At 42.7% G+C, this 19,931-nt stretch overlaps 2 protein-coding genes across 2 annotated transcripts; one reads left to right on the forward strand and one right to left on the reverse strand.

Annotated features, from left to right (window-relative positions):
• Positions 1–1,937: 1,937 nt before the first annotated feature.
• LOC140844197 (olfactory receptor 52P1-like) lies at positions 1,938–2,885 on the reverse strand. The gene has a single exon (XM_073215674.1). The coding sequence runs from the start codon at positions 2,883–2,885 to the stop codon at positions 1,938–1,940; it is 948 nt and encodes a 315-aa protein (XP_073071775.1).
• A 15,485-nt stretch (positions 2,886–18,370) lies between these two features.
• Positions 18,371–19,321, forward strand: LOC140844198 (olfactory receptor 52K1-like). The gene has a single exon (XM_073215675.1). The coding sequence runs from the start codon at positions 18,371–18,373 to the stop codon at positions 19,319–19,321; it is 951 nt and encodes a 316-aa protein (XP_073071776.1).
• The last annotated feature ends 610 nt before the right edge of the window (positions 19,322–19,931 follow it).

Genomic DNA, 19,931 nt, shown 5'->3' on the forward strand with positions numbered 1-19,931 from the left:
GGGATTTATCTTCCTGAGTTATGAGCGTATTTCCAGTTGCTAGAGTAGCGTTTGGAATGTTGCATGTTTTCAGAAATGTCAGTGATATTAGAAAAGAATAATCCTCTTAATCCTCGATTAAACCTTATTAGATTCTTGGTTTTAGGGTGTAGGCTTAGAGGAATTTGTCTGGTAGAGTAGGAAGCACAGAATTTAAAATTAGAAAGATCTGAGTTTGAGTACTGGCCGAAATTTACTTGTTTTGTTGGACAAGTTCCTGCCTCCCTAGTCTTCCACCTCTGGCTCTGTAAAGTGGGGGTAGTTAATTATATGTTCCTCAAAGACGGTTATGAGACCACAGTACGACACTGCACATCTTGGTGCCCTGTGGAGTGTTAAGCTAATCCTTTGCTGCTACTCAATGAAGTTCTGGTGACCTGGGTCACCTTGAGACTGCTCTAGGCCTCTTCCTGTGTAAACTCTTCCCTAGCTTATTAAAATGCTTTACCTGGGATCCAAATAGCTTCAATTTGCCTGCAGATTCTGAGCAGGGAAGTCAAAACCGGAGCCCCTGAGAACTCTGGACCCTAAGGGGCCTTCTTGTCACAACTATCTCTTTCATTTTTATAAACCTGCTCAGGAGGTGAAACTAGACTGCTTTCTCTACCTTTTTTTCCAAAGAAGGAGCCTGGTCTCTTCCCTGCAACTTTAGTTTTGGTGGCAGCTCCACATGGCTGCTCCCAGGGAATAAAAGTCTGAAGATGTCATCCTTGATGTCATCTAGCCTAAGACTTTGTTTCCACACCTTACACCCAGGCACAGTCAAAGACTTTTAAGAAAGGGGCCTTTCCTACCTGTACAGAGGTGGGGTGAGATGAGATGGACCTTGAGACCTTATTTCCCCTGAACTAATTATCATATTAGTTTAATCTGGTCTGGCTGTGTTTTCTTATATATAGGACTTCTCCAACAGTGAGCAGTCACCATGAGGAAGACTTCTGACTTAATCAAGTCCATAACTCTAGATTTTAGCAATCTATTTGGCCAATAGAACACACTCAGTGAAAAGATGAAAACTCATCTCCCAGAGAACCTTCCTAGATTAACACACTTTGTTGCCTATTCCTTTGTACAACAGACACAGTTTGCCCATGATTCTTCATTTGTTATTGTCTTTATGGCCCATTGCTGAGTGCTCAGCTTCTATGTCTCTGCATCTCTGATTCTGTGCATATTTCTGTCAGACTTAGAGCTCACTGAGTGAGGTATCCATGCATCCTTATCAGAGTAGGAGGACCTGTGTATGAGGGTTATGTCTCTTTGTCAGACCAGCAGTCATATATTTCTAATTTTATCAAGGTCTCCCAGAAGACCCTGTAACCATATCTACATCACAAGTGGAAAACACCTGTGGTTCTTCTCCCAAAACTTGGGTTATACTTCCTTATCCCAGTAAGGATACCACTGAGTGTAGGTTTCTTTCCCTCCACCATGCTGGGGACCACCCATCTTAAACACTGCTGTTGGTTCACAAGCTGGCTCCCATATGGGGAGGTCAAGGAGACACCAAAGACACGGGCCGATCACCCCAGATGGGTAGGTGGCAGGTTTAAAAAGCAAGGAAACTTACTAATGAGGCTTCTCTTGGGCGGTCATGATGAGCAGATCTCCACACCTGCCTGCCAAATCTTAGAAGTTTATATAGAGGCCTTAACTGGGTCAGTCATGAATACCATCCAGAAGGTCTCAATACCACCTTACTCTCTCAAGGCTATGTCCTTGGGACAGCTCCCACTGTGAGAAGAGCAGGCAGAGCATACATTTCAAGGACAGAGGAGGGAGGAGGAGCCTCCAGCTGCTCGAGGGTCAACTGTAGGTCATGTCCTCTTGATTACTCTCTCTGACAAATGCCCAAGGGCTAAGAGAAGAGGATAGGGTTCCAGGGTCAATGGAAGACTTTATGACTGAGCAGTGCCCCACTTGAGGAGTCTGAGGGCCCCGTCCTGGATCTGCTTGGTCTTCATGCCATAGATGATGGGGTTGAGCATGGGCGGCACAACAAGATAGAGGTCAGCTAGGAGGATGTGGATGTGCCGGGGCACATGCTGGCCGAAGCGCTGTGTGTAGAATGAGAAGAGTCCTGGTGTATAGAAGAGAAGGATGACACCTAGATGGGAGCCACAGGTGCCAAAGGTCTTAGCCCTTGCCTCCTTGGATGAGAGGCCTAACACAGCCCGGAGGATAAGCGCATAGGAGATGGTGATGCAGATGGAGTCAGTGCCCACCACCAGAGTGGCAGCGGTGATACCATAGATGTTGTTTGGCTGTGTGTCCCCACAAGCTAGCTTCACCACAGCCATGTGCTCACAGTAGGAGTGGGCCACCACTCGGTTACAGTAGCTCAACCTTGCCAGTAAGCAGGTAAGTGGGGTCATGAGCCCCAAGCCACGGAACACAGCAGCAGCTCCCAGCTTTCCCACAGCCTCTGGCGGCAGCAGTGACCCATAGTGCAGTGGCCGGCAGATGGCCAAGTAGCGGTCAAAGGCCATTGCTAGAAGGACACCAGATTCTACAGCTGAGAAGCCATGGATAAAGAACATCTGGGTAGCACAGGCCACAAAGTCTATCTCAGCAGCATTTGCCCAAAAAAGTGCAAGGAGCTTGGGCACAGTAGAGGTACAGAGCACCAGGTCAATGATGGACAGCATGCACAGGAACAGGTACATAGGCTGGTGCAGTGCAGGCTCTGAATACACCACCAGCAGCACTGCCATGTTGCCAAGCACTGCCAGGGTGTACATGGAGCAGAAGGGAAATGCGATCCAAAAGTGGGATGCCTCCAGGCCAGGAATTCCTATAAGCAGGAAGGAGTCTGGATTCTGATAGCTGTGGTTTGTGGGTTGCATGGCTAGGTCAAGGTGGGGTGGGTAGAGAAATCCTCACTGCCTTGCTCTGAGCCCTAAGAAGCCCTGAGAGATGGAGTGGCTGGGATTCATCCTGATGTTGTAGCTGAAACTGAAATGGCAGGAGACAACATCTGAGTTAGACTTCATGAAAAAATCCAGGATTAGAAGAGGTGTAGAGCTCTGGGAAGGATGCAAGGCAGGAGGTGAAGGTACCATTGCCAGGGTTCAAAGGAGCCCTTTCCACTTGTGTCTGATTCAGTGATGTTGAGGCTGGGTGCTGTAGGGTGAGTGACGCGGCTGCAGAACTTTCTCCATGGTGAAGATGAGTGGTTAGAGACTCTTATAGCTTTCTTCTCTCTGCCTGTGAACCTTCTTCTGTCTAAATTCTTAATTTCTTCTGATTCATTTGCTGGCATGACCATATAAAGGTAATGTAATGATCAAGACCAGATCGATTGCATGAAAGACCCAAATGTGGTTACTTTTTAAGATGGGAAGATTAGGACTGAGGGGAAGAGAAGGGAAAGCAAAGAGATGTTGGATTTTTAAGCCCATTGAGCCTATAGTTATTAGTAGATGAGGCTCAGAGCCTGGCTTCTGACCATGAATAGCAAAGCACATGGTGAGGGGCCAAATCTCGTGCAGCCTGCTATAGCCAGAGCATTGCCTGGCTCATGTTAGTAGTAGGATCCTGTGCTTGCCTTAAGTGTCCTATCTAGATGCTGGCAGGAACAGATGAGATGAAGATCTGGTCAACAGTGGGTATCAGGCTGGTTTGGCCACAATATGTGATTGGATAAAATTATTGAAAGATGATTGCATACACAGCATAGTCTCTCATAAAAATCAAAGGTATTGAAAGAAGAGATAAGAAGTGAATTGTTATCATTGGGAATACAGAATCATTCACTGTAAGCATATGTGGAGAACAACATGTCATTTAGTCAAATGACATTACTGAGCTTTTGTACATCTCTATGCCATCTTTTTGTCCTTTAACAACGCTCTGTATCCCAATTGTCTCTCACCAATATGCACCTTCTTAGTTTTCTCTTATCCACTAGCCAACTAGAAATGGAGAATTTGTGAAAGAGGGGAGATTAAATTAAAAAGTCAGGAAGGGGGACATCAGAGGGAGAGGAGATAAGGGTGAAAAGCAAAGTTGAGAACAAGAACCAGAAATAGATACAGGAGACAGCAAGAGAGAGAAATGTACCTTCCTCACACTGGTTTCTAATATATTGGGATGTGGCTGTGTTCCAGTTGCTAGTTGGGACAGAGATAGTGGAACTAATTGGATCCTCTGTGAAGATAGCCCATCTCCATCCCTAACTGTAAGCTTCAATAATTCCTTAAAATCCCATCAGCAATCCATACCCAGAAGAAAGAGGCAGGAAGACAAAGGGTAAAGTCTTCAAATGTGATCTGGGGGAAGGAATCCTGGACCAGGATGTCTGGTTTTCCATCCCAACACCAACTGTGGCTGTTGCTGTGATGTGAACAAATATTCCTGTGCCTTTCTGTCTTACCCCTTCCTTCATATGTTTCCTATTTTTCCTTCTGTGCTATTTCCCTCCCTGTTTTTCCACCATCCAGCCTGGACCCTAACATATCCAGAGGGGATTTCAGTTTTTGGTGGTGGCTAGAGGGTCTGAACAAAGAAATCTGAGTGTGTGTGGGTGGATCTTGTGAAATGGTATATGTAAAACTGTACCATTCTGTAAGCGAGCACACAATGTGTTTGAGCATGTGATTATGTGTCTACAAATGCTGCTGTACACAATGCACAAGCAAGGCTATGCTCAGAAGACGCAGGTACATACATTTAGGTAAGACATTTTTTGTTGGACGGTCCATGTTTCCGTGCTTTTCCTTTGGTGTGGAGAAAACTGAGAGCTGAATAATCCAGACATAAGTAGAACAGCCTTGTTTTCTTCCCCTCAGCCGGTTGTAATTATATCAAGCTTTCTCAGCCCCTGGGCTGCCACTCAAGGAACTCTTACTGTGCCCTAGTCGCTACACGGCCCAATGACTGAAAGCTCCCTTTGCCCTCAACCCCATTTGCACACTAGGGAAAGTAAAGTTGGAAAGCATATGTTGAACACAGTGTGCCCAGATTCCAGGAGAGGTCCAGGTGAGGGCGAGCACCTTGGGGCCCTCACTTCCTGGCCATCTAATTTGAGAGAGATCCCATGAAAAATGTAAAGATTGTAGGGCACCAGGAAATAATGCAAGGGAGGAGGTGGGATACTATCACCAGCACTCAAAGGAGCCCTTGCCACTTCTGATTCAGTCATCTGTGGACTGGGATGTGAGTGGCATGGCTGCAGAACTCTCTCCACTGTGAAAGTCTCCATAGGACTTCTCTCTGCTTGTGAACCCTCTTTGGCTATACCCTGTTATTTTCTTCTGATTCATCTGCTTTCAGAGATCAGGTTAGGGAAGAGTCCCAGGCTCTTCCAAATGATTCATCCAGAATGACTACTTTATGCCCCTCACTTCTCTTTGTTTGAATTACCTTAGCATTTGGTATAAGAAAGGCCTTATGTAAAATATGTAAGAATAGGAGTCAACTACCAGAAACAAGTCAGTCCAATGAGGAAGGAAATAGGTGCTCATGAGCATCTGGAAGCTACCTACCAAGAATTCAACTTTATTAAGACTAAATGCAGCCTGATTCAAACCCCAGTTCTAACTCACTGGCTGTATGATCTCCATCAAAGCACCCAGCTCACATCTAACTCAACCTGCTTCCTTATCTGTGACCTGGAAAGACTGATTCCTACTTTAGAGGCATCTGTGAGGAATTATTAGAGGAGACACTTACCTGAAGAGCACAAGCATTACATGACATATAGCAGTGAGCAAAATGTGTGGTTCTTTTGTAAGTCCCCTTTTATTTGAAGTGAAGAACACTTCAGTGAGAAAATTACCTTAGTGACAGTCAGGTCTTTGTCAGCGTGTGCAACCCTACAAAAGGGGCACAGTGAGCAGGCCAGACTTACCAGGTTTGGGGCCGAGAGTGGTAATGGAATCTCAGGTCCTCCAAGGCCCATAGTGTGGGTAACAAAGGAGCTGGAGTATTTATCCGATTATTAGAGCCCTAACTGAGAGTAAAAATTCCCTGGGGATGAAGGCACTTAAAAGACCTCTGGGATCCTGTAAAGGGGCAGAAAACTGAAGCTAGGAAATTTGGTCCTTAATGGGACAGAGGGGAAAGATAGGATAGAGATCTATCCTGAGAGTTGAATGCAGGTAGGAAGTGGGTAGGTGGCGAGAGCCCTGAGCACAAATAATCCAGAAGGGTTTTTGGCATGGGAACACATTTTAGAATATTTTGCTGTTTTTGCATTTTCTCCTGGACCTTTTCATGTGCCTCAAATACTTGATTCTCAGCATTTCTTTTGGACAAGCTACTTAACTTCTCTAAATATTAGTTCTTCATCTATAAAATGGGGAGGCAATCAATGTTAAATGAGACAATACATACATTTATCATTTTGCCTGATCACTGAGCTCTATTGTATGTAAAGTACTAAACTAGATGTAGGGTTTAGAGGTAGGATCATGCCTCTGTTCTCAAGGAAGTCATAATCTTGTTTGGCGGATAGACATTTCATTGAATTGTAATTTTTTTTATATATATGTAGATGTAAAAATACACAGAGGCTCATTCAGCAGGAAAGAGATTAGCTCTGTAATAGTTAAGGATTTGGGGTTTAGAAGTATAAGGTAGGCTTGGAGGAAGGGGCACATGAAAGGAGACAGCATGTGTGAAACACGGCAAACAAGGGATAACGGGCATTTTCTGGGAACCACTGAAGCCCAGTTCAAAGTCAACATTTCTATGAGTCTTAACTGATACTCTCAGCCAGAGTGAGTGTCCTTTCTCTCTTGTTCACACATCTTATCAAATGTTGTTTGTATGATACTCTCCACTTAAATCTTGTTGGTGTGACCTTGTGTAGGTTACAGCTGTTAGCCTGTTGTTCCCCTAGCTGTAAAAACAAGGAGGGTTGTCATGAGATATTACATTTAAGATGTTTAATACAGTACCTGGAAAATAGTGACAACAGTAGCAATTGTTTGAAAGATAATAATGTAATGATAGCAATAAACAGTTACCTTCCTACACAATGGGTTTTGTGAAGGCAGATACCTCTTTTCTTTGATATTGCTTGAAAAAAGATCATGATGATGTTAGGTATTGGAAGAAGGCTGTTAAATGAGAAGATAGGATTCTAATTAAATGTAGGCCATACAGACATGCAGCTTCATTTTGGGCAATCAATGAGTCAACAACCGTATGTTGATGACTTAATATGTATCTGTCATTGTTTTAGAGAAAGAGATTCCTACTTTAAGGAACTTTAAATGCAGATGGTGGAGGAAAGAATTAATAGGGGGTTGCATGGCCCAGGTGATAGAGAGGGAGGTGCAGGCTTTGTTCTCTGAGCACACAGATACCCTGGGGAGCTCACAGAGGGCTCAGAATCCTTGAAACTTAATTCTTGAAGTATGAGTTTTGGCCATTCTCTTATTTCTTCCCTAGGAACAACAGATTCTAATAGAGGAAATAAATGACAATAGCCATTATATAACTCTTAAATTTTCTGCCAGCACCACAATGCTCAGGAACAAGCCACACCTGGGATTTCCATTATCTTGATGGAGCTTAGGGACAGGCATGGTTACTCATTGTTAACTTGGGATGCTATTGGGTAGATCTTTAGTCAATTAAATATACTTATATACAGAATATTGTTGACCACCTATTATGAGTCACCATTTCTCTAAGTACTAGGAATGTAGTGGTGAACAAAGAAAGTTCTTCTTCTCATGGAACTTCTATGCCACTAACAGATTCTTTCATAAAAATGATAGACATTGAAAAGTGCTACAAAAAATAAAAATAAAACAGGATAAGGAGATAGGAGATGACAGAGAACATAATTTTAAACAGAGTGGTCATGGTTGTTGGAGTAAAGTGATAGAGACGGTAAGAGGTGAATTTGGAGAGGTAGCCAAGGTCCAGATAATAAAGGGTGTTGTAAGCCATGGTGAAAACTGGAATTTGTTTGAAGTGTGGTGGAAAGCTATTGGAAGATTTGGAATAGGGTTCTGTTCTGTTGTGACTTAAGTTTTAAAAGGTCTACTCTGTGTTCTGTATGGAAGGACAAGGATGATAGAGAGGACAGGGAAATGATGGTTATTTAAACCAGGGGGGTAGTAGTAGAGGGAATAAGAAGTGATTGTACTTGGGATGTGCTTCGAAGATGAGGCAGATAGGACTTGTTGATGGATTGGGAGAATGTAGGGTTATGAGATAATGATGTGCTTCATGCTGGAGACAGACCCGAAGAACTGGGTGAATGGAAAGGCTTTAGTGCAATGAGAAACACCAGATTAAGTAGGTTTATGAGGGTTGAGGAAGAAAGGAATCAGAGTTCTGTTTTGGATATGTAACCTTGGAAATATATATTAGATGTGCAAGAATAGATGTCAGGTATTTCTATTTTTAGTTTTTGAGGAACCTCTGCACTGCTTCCCGTAGTAGCTGCACCAATTTACATTCCCACAACAGTGTAGGAGGGCTCTCTTTTCTCCACATCCTCATCAATACTTTTTATTTCTTGTATTTTGGATAGTGGCCATTTTGAATGGTGTGAGGCAATATCTCATTGTGGTTTTGATTTGCATTTCCCTGGTGATTAGTGATGTGGAGCATGTTTTCATGTGTCTGTTGGCCATCTGTATTTCTTATTTGGAAAAATGTCTATTTAGGTCCCCTCCCTATTTTTAAAAATGTAAATACCATATGATCCAGTAACTCCACTTCTAGGAATTTACCCAAACAAAATCCAATTTCAAAAGATATCTGCACCGCTATGTTTATTGCCACATTATTTATAATAACCAAGATATGGAAGCATTCAAAGTGTCTATCACCAGATGAATTAAGATGTGGTATCTCTATACAAGGGAGTATTATTCAGCCATAAAAAGGAAAGAAATACTGACTTTTGCAACAACATGGATGGCCCTAGAGGGTGTTACGCTAAGTGAAATAAACCAGGTGGAGAAAGACAAATACTGTATGATTTCACTTATATGCAAAACCTAAAAACAAAACAAGGTAAAACAGCAGTAGACTCATAGACCCTGAGAAGTGACTGATGGTTAACATTGGGGATGGTTGGGGAGGGTGGGTGAAATAAGTGAAGGGGATAAAGAGGCAAAAAATCTCAGTCATAACATAAATTAGTCATGGGGATGAAAGTATAGCATGGAGAATATAGTTAATAGCTCTGTAACATCTTTTTATGTTGACAGATAGTAACTGTATTATTTGAAGTGAGGATTGATAATGTGTGTAACTGTTGAATCATTGTGTTGTATACTTGAAACCAATATAATATTGTGATCAACTATACTTCAATTAAAAAAAGAAAGAATAAGTGTCAGGTAAGCCAGTCATATAACAATTTGAAGTTCAGGGGAGATATCTGAGTTGAAGATACACATTTGGGAGTCAAAGAATAAAGCCATGAAAAATGATAAAATAATCTAAAGAGTAAGTATAGCTAGAGAAGAGACTTAGAGTAGAACTATACAGTAAAGGATACTCAGGAGATGACATAATGGAATAAGAATGTTTAAAGAAAGTTTAGGCCAGGAAGTAGAGAGTGTTCATCTCTGCCAATGCTGCCAGAGGGTTGAGTAAAATAGGGTTTAAGAACTGATTGTTGCTAGTTAACAATATTGTGTGGTATACATGAAATTTGCTAAGACGGTAGATGGTAAGGGTTCTCACTATAAAAACAAAACAAAAAATAGTATTGGATATGGTACTTAACTTGATTCTAGCAATTATTTTATGATATAGATTTATTTATCAAAACATCAGCCAGTATAACTTGAATATATACAATTTTTATTTGTCAATTACACCCCAATAAGGATGGAAAATTCATCATTGATGTTTTCAATAAAGAGTGCTGATAAAACCAGATAGCCACATGCAAAAGAATGAAGTATTTTTAGAGTAGATAGATAGTCAGACATGAGCAGGGAAGTGGGGTGGGGACTTAGGCAGGTATTTACATTTGGCTGGATGCCTACATACTACACATTTTGTGTAAGCTGTTCTCACAGGATGTGGGGAGTAAGAATAGAGATACCAGATCAGCCAAAATTGACTGGTTCCAACATGGAGAAGTTGACTCAGACTTCACCCCACTATACATTATACACTTATTAACACGGCAGAAACCGAGCCTTCCTGTGCCATTACAGTTCTGATGAGAACCAAATATAGCCCAGAACTCCTCCACCCAATCTAAGGGTGGAGCAAACCCAAACTCCAAGACCCCTGGTTCTTTTGAGACCTAGCCCCACTTAATACTCTTCTGTCTTTCCAGAAAAGGGCTCCCTGTTGTTTCCTCAGTGGAACTCCCTCTAGGTCTTCCCACACCTGACTCTTGGTCATGGACCTTCACTTCTCTCCATTCTCCAATAAAACTCTTAAAGCTCAACTACTTTGTGTCTGTTCTTGAATTCTTTCTCACGATGAGACCAAGAACTTGTTTCCAGTAACAAGCTCTTACCTTACACTAAATGTAGAAATAAACTCAAATGGATCAAAAACCTAAACAGAAGATATAAAACTCAAAGAAAATACACATGAAAAGCTTCATAACATTGGATTTGGCTATGATTTCTTGGATATGACACCCAAAGTACAGGCAACAAAAGAAAAATAGATAAATTAAACTTCATGAAAAAAAAAATTAAAAAGTTTTGTTCAAAGGACACACTATCAAGAGTGTAAAGGCAACCTATAGAATGGGAGAAAGTATTTGCAAATCATGTATCTGATAAGAAATTGTTATCTAGAATGTATAAATAATGCCTGAAACTCAACAAAAAAATGATGCAATTCAATATGAGCACAGGAGTTGAAAAGAAATTTCTCCAATGAAGATGTATAAATGGTCAGTAAGCTCAAGAAAAGATTCTCAACATCATTAATTGTTAGGGAAAAGCAAACTGAAACACAATGAGCTACCATTTCATATCCATCAGGATGCATATTATCAAAAAGACAGATAGTTAATGAGGACATATTATATTATTGGAACTGCACATTGATGGGGATGCAAAATGGTACAGCAGTTATGGACAATGTTATGGCAATTCTTCAAAAAATTAAACATAGACTTACCATGATCTTTCCCTAACTCAATCTGGGTATCTTCTTCCCTAGCCTCTCCCAACATCAGCTTATACACCTCAAATCAGGATCACCACCTCAATATAATCTGTGTCCCTTCAGCATAACTCAGATTTTAGTAACACAGGCCCTGTGCAGATGGCCCACCTCAACCCACTGTGCTCCGGACACTCCAGGTTAAAGAAGTGCATCCTTGTCCCTGAGGGGCAAGAGTTAGGGCATCTAATGCGGGATTCTGGACTTTGCTGTAGAAAGAGAGGGGAAGCCTGCAGGATACAGTCTCAGTAGGAGCTGTTAGGGTGAAGAGGTGGTTCAAGTTAAAGGACAGCTTCACCTCACAGGACCACAGCAGAATAGCAGATGCTGGGACCAGTCATAGGAGGAAAGCATCTTGTGGTATAATAATTCATAAGAAATATGTTTTTGGTTATTCTGATACCAAAATAAATTTCTCAGATCCATTTGGTCTTCATGCACACTTCCTGAAAATGCTTCAGAGCTGTAAAGGTGAAATGGGTGTTTTGTTATGTTAATGAGGAGACTTTTGTACCCCACCAAGGGCAGGGGCTGGTTGCCAAGGGGACTGACTGACCATGTGATTAGAGGATGGAAACTTTCAGCCCCCAGCCCCTAACCTCTGGTGAGGGAAGAGGGTCTGGAGGTCGAATTAGCCAATGACCAATGACTTAGTCAGTCATGACTCTGCAATGAAGCCCTCACACAAACCCATGAGAACAGCATTGGCTCTCCCTTTTTGCATCCTGCTTCCCCGAGAAAGCTTCCAGGATTGTGGAATCAGAGCACCTGTATGGGCCTCTGAGCCAGGCCCCAAGCATCATGAGAACGGAGCTCTTTTATTCAGGACCTTGCCTGATGTCTCTCTTCATCTGGCTGTTGTATCCTTTACAGTATACTTAATTAAACTGGCAAGCATGTTCCCCTGTGTTCTGTCAGCTGCTGGAGCAAACTAATTGAACCTAGCAGGGAGGTTGTTGGAACCTCAGATCTGTAGCTGGTTGGTCAGAGGCACAGGGAACAGCTGGGGCTTGGTGTCTGGGGTCAGGGGTAGAGGGCAGTCTTGTAGGATGGAGCCCTCCACCTGGGGAACCTGGTGCTGTCTCTGGGCAGATAGTGTCAGAATTGAGTTGAATTCTCATCCTGCTGATGTTCAAAAACTGTTTGGTGTTGAGTGTGGGAAAACCCCCTCTTCCCCACACACATATTGGAATTGGGTCCAGGAACCCCTAATGGACATCCCCATTGGTGTTGTCACTGACGGTTAATAAGTGAGTAGTAATTAACAACATTAATAATTATTCCTCAATGATCTCAATAAAACTGCCCCAGATTTTGAGAGGTGGACAGGACTGAGATTATAAGGAAACAATCCAAGGAAGAGAGAGATTAAGTGCCTCATCACAGTCACAAACTGGGACTCAAACCTCATCTATTCATAACCTTAACTCACAGTTCTGTCCACAAAACATCAGAACTCCAAACCAAATCAAACAAAAAATGCATAACCTTGACCTGGTTATGGCTGAACCCCACTTTTCTAAATCACAATCCAAAAGCACACACAACACGCAGCCAGGTGCATATTCCCTGTTTCTCAGTAGGTAGAGCAGGAAAGGAAGGTGTGGGTGGAGACAGGCACAATGATTAGTGAAACCAGACTGCACTCTGCCCCAAGGGAGGCATGATTGAATGCCACAGATTGGTGAGGGAGTAGGGTATGCAGGGAGCCAGGGCGAGAACCCCAGAAGACTGGAGACTGGGACAGACGGCATCCCTAGATTCACCCCCAGAGAAGACACCAGGTGCCTCATGGGTCCTTTCAGGATGTTTCCCAGGGACAGGGCCTGCTGTTTCCTTTCTCTTTTGGGAAAATAATTGCTGATTATGAGCATATAACCAGACCTCCCCTTTCTCACTCCTTTCCCACCCTCTCTAAGAGAGGATAACCTCACCAGAATTTCCTGAAGACTATAGAAAATGAATTGAACTGCATGCTGAGGGGTACGAGCACATGGGCCTGGGGTGGCAGGGGAAGAGCAGGAGCACACAGGGTGCAGAAAGGCACACATGGGATGGGGGGCACGCAGATCAGGGAGCGCTCCTTATGCTGGCGTCAGCTGGCTCCTAGAGGGCTACAATTGGGGGTACAGTCAAGGAAAGAGGCTGTGTGAGCTGGAGCTGGCAGAGAAAACTAGAATAATGGCAGGATAATGACAGAAATCGGACTGAAAACAGTAATCACTAAAGAGAATACCCAAAGGCTGAGTGGAGCCAATGGGAGAAGCGTGTTTAGCATGTGGGGGGATAGGCTAGGTTGGGGAGGAGCCTTGGAGTGCCCTGGGTAGAGTCTCTGTCTCATGTGCCTCTCATGGCCAGGCAATTCCTCCTGGTCTCAGGCATCACCTTGCCTGATTCTCTTGTCCGCTATCATTCTCCTCCTTGTACGCTGTCGTACAGGAGACCTATCTCTCCTACTCAAATATTTTATCTTCAAGCTTCAGATCCTCTCATCCCACCATTATTAGAAGAAAGCCTTTTCTCCTTCCCAAGGCTGTGCTCCAGTATTGTGTATTAGAGAGCACCTCCAACCTTATCCAAAGGAAGACCAGGTTAGTCATATCCCTGCTTGGTGCTACTTGCATTCCTCCCACTTTATATTCTGGCCCCACTTCAGCCATAGCTGCTGTAATCGTCCAGGGGAAAAGAAAAGGAGAAGCCTTAAATAAGGAGCTGGAAGACACAGGCCAGCTGTGCTTGCTCATCAGAGGCTCAGGGAAAGCCAGCTCTAGTGTTGCAGTATGGTCTTAGAGGCAGAATCTTGGCACAGGCGTCAGAAGAGGTGCGGTTTAATCCCAGATCTGCTGCTTACTTCCTCCATGACCGTCTGGGGACTCAGAATGAAACATTTGAGAAATTAAGGTCGTCTTAGGATAAAGGCGTAGCCTACCAAATGGTTTACAGCACACACTGAATACTCTCTAGGTACAGAAGCACATGCACTTTTGGGAGAGACAAAGAAATACATGACAGGCTTCCTTTTGTCATTTGCTGCTACTGTGGCTGTGGAGACAGGAAACAAGCATAGGATAATGACATGTAAAGACTGGACAAAACACTTATGCTAAGTGGGCTGAAGAGTGTTGGGGCAGCACGGGGCCAGATCAGCAGAGTTGTATGAATGGAACTAGAGGTGCATTTCAGTTGAACCTGGAAAGAGGGAACGTTGACGGATTATTGGGCATTTTAAACAGAATAGGCAAGTTGTGAGATTGTGATGTGCAGGCAGATAAACTGGTGAGCCAGGGATGGCCAGCAGGAGCACACAGGAAGGGAGGGAGCCAGGAGCACTTGGGGAGGAGAGACCTGCTTCTGTGAAAAAATATGTTGTTGCCCTTATCCTAAGGGAATGTTATTTTCTAATTCCCCTTTAAAAAAGCAAGTTCATATATGGGTGCTATAGATACAGCAGAAGTATAGAAAACACCGCTCTGTTGTCATGGGGCTTCCATGCAGTCCATCTCAATACAAAGTCTTAGAAAAAAATGCAGATATATGTTAGATCAGAGGAGAAGTTTCTAATAAGAAGGCTTTCATCCTAGATCTAGGATGTTCAATACTGATGGATTATTTCATAGAAATTCTATCTGTAGAGCAGCTTAAAAGTGGGAGACACCCAGCACATCTCAGTTTGGATCAGATGGTATAACAGCAGAAGAGGATTTCTCCAAAAGGGAATCATTTGCACATTTATTTGAAAAGCACTTACTGAGCATCAACCCTGTTCAGTAGACCCTGTGAATATAGAAGCAAGTAAGTCACAGGCCTTGTATTAAAAGCACTTACAGTCCAAGAAGGGACAGAGACATGCATTGGCAACATAGATCATATTCTCCTTGTGTTACTTAATTCAGCATGTTAATGAGTCCTCATTGAGAACACTGAGAACTTGCGTGAAGAAGTCTGAGATGACTTCACCAAGGGGGTGACAGGATCTTGGCTAGGTATGAGAGAGAGCAGAGGAAAGCATTCCAGAGAAACAGTATGAGTTACAAGCATGACTGTTTCAGGAAGTGGCAGATAACTCAATGTGGCTGAACCTAGGATGACTATTTAGGAGAAAGGTAAGAGGTGAGGCTAATAATTTAGTTTGTAAACATGTTCAGTAGTTTTAAGTTTTCTTGTAAAAGTGGGCTCCCATAGTGGTTTTCAGTAGGGAAATACCAAATGTATCTGCTGAATAATACTCCATAAAAACACAATATTTTATCTACTCATCATCTACTCATCTGTCACATGGTAGTAGATGGACTGATGGGGGCTAGAAAACTAAACAGGATGTCTCTATACTGACACAGGCCAGAGAAAGGAATTTGGGAAGACCCAAAGGTCACAGAGAGAGGGAAAAAACAGTATGAGAGACAGTTTGGGGGCAGGATCAAGGGCATCATTACTCACGGAGAAAGAGCTCCTGCACCTGGCAGAAGGCTGTGCGATGAGTATAAGGAAGGGAGAGATGGAAGGGGATGAGACTGAAAAGGGAGAGGCGAGCAGACCACTCGGTGACTTGAGAACCAGATTTGTGGATTCTGTCCTTAGAATGGTAATTCCATGAAGGTCTTGTGGAAGGCCTGGAATATTTGCTTCTTTGTCTGCAGTACAGAATGGAATATAGGGTGCCCAAGATGCAGACTCCAGAGACCAATCAGAAGGTTTTTGCAGACTAGATGAGAGATGACGGTAAATTAAATAAGAATGTTGGCAGGGGACAGGAGGAGGGAGTAAATGCACTTTTCAGATTGATAGGATTTGCTAATGAACTAGATATGAAGGACGAGGGGAGAGATTAAATCAAGGGTTCCTGGGTTCCTGACCTCACTACAGATGGATACCAGTAATATGAACTGAGATGGGCAAAGCATGGGAAGGAAACAATCTGTGGGGAGATAACCAGATTTCTGTTTTGGCTCTATTTTGTTTGAGATGATTATGGAAAACCTATGTGGAGGTGTCCAATAGGCAGTAGGATATACTAACCTGGAATGCAGTAAAAGCTATATACTTGAGAATCCCCTGAACATAATGGTAAAAAGGCCAAGAGGAATAAAAGAGCACCTAGAGAAGTAGTAGGAGAACAAAAGGGGAATAAAAGAGGCCAGAAAAGGAAATGGGGAGAGTGAGGGGAGAACAGTGACCAGATTAGAGCAAGGCGAGCAGTGGGGATGGACGCTAGCTTGGAAAGGATTGGAAGTCAAATAAAAAATGAAGAAGGAGAGTTTGAGTACAGTCACGTTTTAATATGAGCTGTGCTCTGAAGAGGAACAGAGTTAAGGGGTATGGGATGGAGGAAGATATAAAGCCAAGGAATACAGGAGGGTGCTGATGTTAAGACAAACATGTCAGAAAAGGGGGTGGATTTGTGTGGGGGGGAGGAAGGCAGTAATGGCAAGCAGTGTTTGCAGAATGCCTTATGGTTTACAAGGTCTATTCTCATATGATTTCATCTTTCCTCACAATAAGACTTGATAAGATGGCCATGGAAGGGATGGTTATTGCCTTCGTTTATAGGTCAAGAAGTTAAGCATTAAAAATAGTATTGATTAGTGTCAGTTTCTGCTGGTAGAGTAATGACACAATCGCTACTTGAGTCTGTATCTTTCGATTCTAAAACTTTTCCCTGTACCGTGACAATGAGTTTGAGGTTAATTTAACTTTCTCATGTTGGGTTTGAACTGTCTGCGGAGCAGCAAAGTGGAGGCAGTAGAATATAGTGATCTCAGACATTGGATTTGAGGGCAGGAAACCAGAGTTCTCAAAGTGGAAGTTTAATCTTTGACCCTTTCCAAGTACATGATTATTGGTAAATAATCTTTAGTTTTCTCAATTCAAAAAAATGTCTCCTTTACCGAGTACTTTATATTCTAGATTTCTGCTGTTTTTTAAAAATAAAAAAACTCCCCCCCACCAGTTTTATTGATATAAATGATGTGTAGCTTAATTTAAGATGTATAACATAATGATTTGGATATATATATATATATATTGAAAAATGGTTACCACAATAAGTTTAGTTAACATCTGTCACCTTGCATAGTTACAATTTTTTTTTTTGGTGATGAGAACTTTTAAGATCTATTCTCTTTGCAACTTTCAAATATACAAAACAGTATTGTTACATACAATCATCATGCTGCACATAACAGTCCCAGAATTATCTTATAACTGGAAATTTGTATCTTTTGATCACCTGCCCCTATTTCCCCTACCAATTGTTTAATGAGCTTGGTTTTTTAGATTCTACATATAAGGAGGATCATAGAGTATTTGTCTTTTCTCTGTCTGACTTATTTCACTGAGCATAATGCCCTCAAGTACATACAGGGTGCTGCAAGTAGAGGGACTTCTTTATTGTTTGTGGCTGAATAATACTCCATAAAAACACAATATTTTATCTACTCATCAGTTGTGCTGCATGTTTTAAAATAGTATCTTATTTGAATAATATCTTTGAATATCATGAATGCTAAAAAGGAAGGTAAGTAGCATGTACAGAATTACATATAGATGAAAGTTAAAGTTAAGTGAAGGAAAACAATAGGGCTTTTTGTGTTCACAAGTTACCTAGAGGTAGGGCTTTCGTGGTGAGATTTCTGAGTGTCAAATACAGAGCTGTGGAACCCCTGTTAGAGAAAATCTATAGAACTTGGAGGAAAGTGAATTAGAAGGTTCTAGGCTTAATTACTTTTTATACTACCAAGCTTGACACTTAAGGACAGAGTCTTCCCCTTTATAAATAGTGTGTAGCTTGAGGTGGAAGGCAGTAAAAAGGCAGTAAATGTTTTTACTGCCTTAGGTAAGACTTGAATTAAGCAGGGAGCTACGTCTTTTGTAAAGCTGTCCTTGGCCTCTCAAAGACCACAGAAAGCTCCTCCTCCACTCAATTCCTTTATGAAGGCTGCCTGTGCTATTTGCTCTATTGGTATTTATACTTATTTAATATTTAATACTTATTAATCTAATCACTTAATGATTTTATAACCACCTTGAGGGCAGAGATGTATAATGTTTCACAATGCATGTTAGAATTATTTTCTAATTTCTTTTAAGGTCTAGAAATTGGATCAAGGACTAATCCAAGAGAATGATCAGAGTTTGAACTCGAGCATTATAGTTCTACTGGTATCAGATACACTCTGGAAGGGCCCTGTGGAAGTAGACAAGGGGAAGAGAATTTCCAATGGCCATGTCAGCCTCCAATATCACTTCCAGTCATCCAGCAGTTTTCTTGTTGATGGGGATCCCAGGCCTAGACCACCTGCATGTCTGGATCTCCATTCCCTTCTGCTCAGCCTATATTCTAGCACTGCTTGGCAACTGCACCCTCCTCTTCATCATTCAGGCTGATGTAGCCCTCCATGAGCCCATGTATCTCTTCCTGGCCATGTTGGCAGCCATTGATCTGGTCCTCTCTTCTACAACACTGCCCAAAATGCTGGCTATTTTCTGGTTCAGAGATCAGGAGATCAATTTCCATGCCTGTCTGGTCCAGATGTTCTTTCTCCACTCCTTCTCTATCATGGAGTCAGCCGTGCTGCTGGCCATGGCCTTTGACCGCTATGTGGCCATCTGCAAGCCACTGCACTACACCACAGTCCTGACTGGGCCCCTTATCACCAAGATCGGCATGGCCGCTGTGGCTCGGGCTATGACACTAATGACTCCACTCCCCTTTCTGCTCAGGCGCTTCCACTACTGCCGAGGCCCCATGATTGCCCACTGCTACTGTGAGCACATGGCCGTAGTAAGGCTGGCCTGTGGGGACACTCGCTTCAACAATATCTACGGCATTGCTGTGGCCATGTTTATAGTGGTGTTGGACCTTCTCTGTGTTATCCTGTCTTACATCTTCATCCTTCGGGCAGTTCTCCAGCTTGCCTCTCAGGAGGCCCGCTACAAGGCCTTTGGGACATGTGTGTCTCATGTAGGTGCCATCTTAGCCTTCTACACACCTGTGGTCATCTCCTCAGTCATGCACCGTGTGGCTCACTGGGCTGCCCCTCATGTCCACATACTCCTTGCTATCTTCTATTTGCTCTTCCCACCCATGGTGAACCCAGTCATCTATGGGATTAAGACCAAGCAGATTCGTGAGCAAGTCATACGACTATTCTTGAGAAAGGTTGTATAAATAGAAAGAGGGACAGGTGAAGGGTGAAGGACAGGTAGAGAAGGAGTGGGACAAGTTGAATGCTGGAGTGAGGGAGGGGCATGATAGGAAGTGGAGGGCTGCCAGTTTCCATGTTTAGCTCTTTCCTAATATAATGCAAAAATAAAGTGATGTCCTGAAACTCAGAGTCACCAGCCCAACCAGGACTCACAGGTACATAAACTCTGTTGCCTCTGGGCTCAAACTGCTCACTGCCAATTTGCAGAGAGCCCACTCTATCAGGCTTGACAAGGCCTTGACCTACTTTCCTCTTGGCAATGTCATCAAAAGATGAAAAGATGTCTTTAAGTTTATTTACTAAAAAAATATTATGGGAATCTGAGTTTCTATCCCAAGTCACTGGGATTTGGTGCACTATTCACTCAGCATCTGGGTAAGAATTTGCATTTCAACTCAGGCAGGAATGCCTATATAGTCTGACAGGTAGCATCCAATCTGTCTGAACATTCACCAGTTTAGGGGAGCTCAGGATACTCCAGGGCCACAGGTTCTGAATCAGACAGCTTTGCTTGATAAAATTTAGTTCTTCAGCTGAATCAGCTTATCTATCATTTGACTTCCTTGGACCTCT

Source organism: Manis javanica, chromosome 11 (genome assembly GCF_040802235.1).
Source record: "Manis javanica isolate MJ-LG chromosome 11, MJ_LKY, whole genome shotgun sequence".
In the NCBI taxonomy this organism is placed as follows: Eukaryota; Metazoa; Chordata; class Mammalia; order Pholidota; family Manidae; genus Manis; species Manis javanica.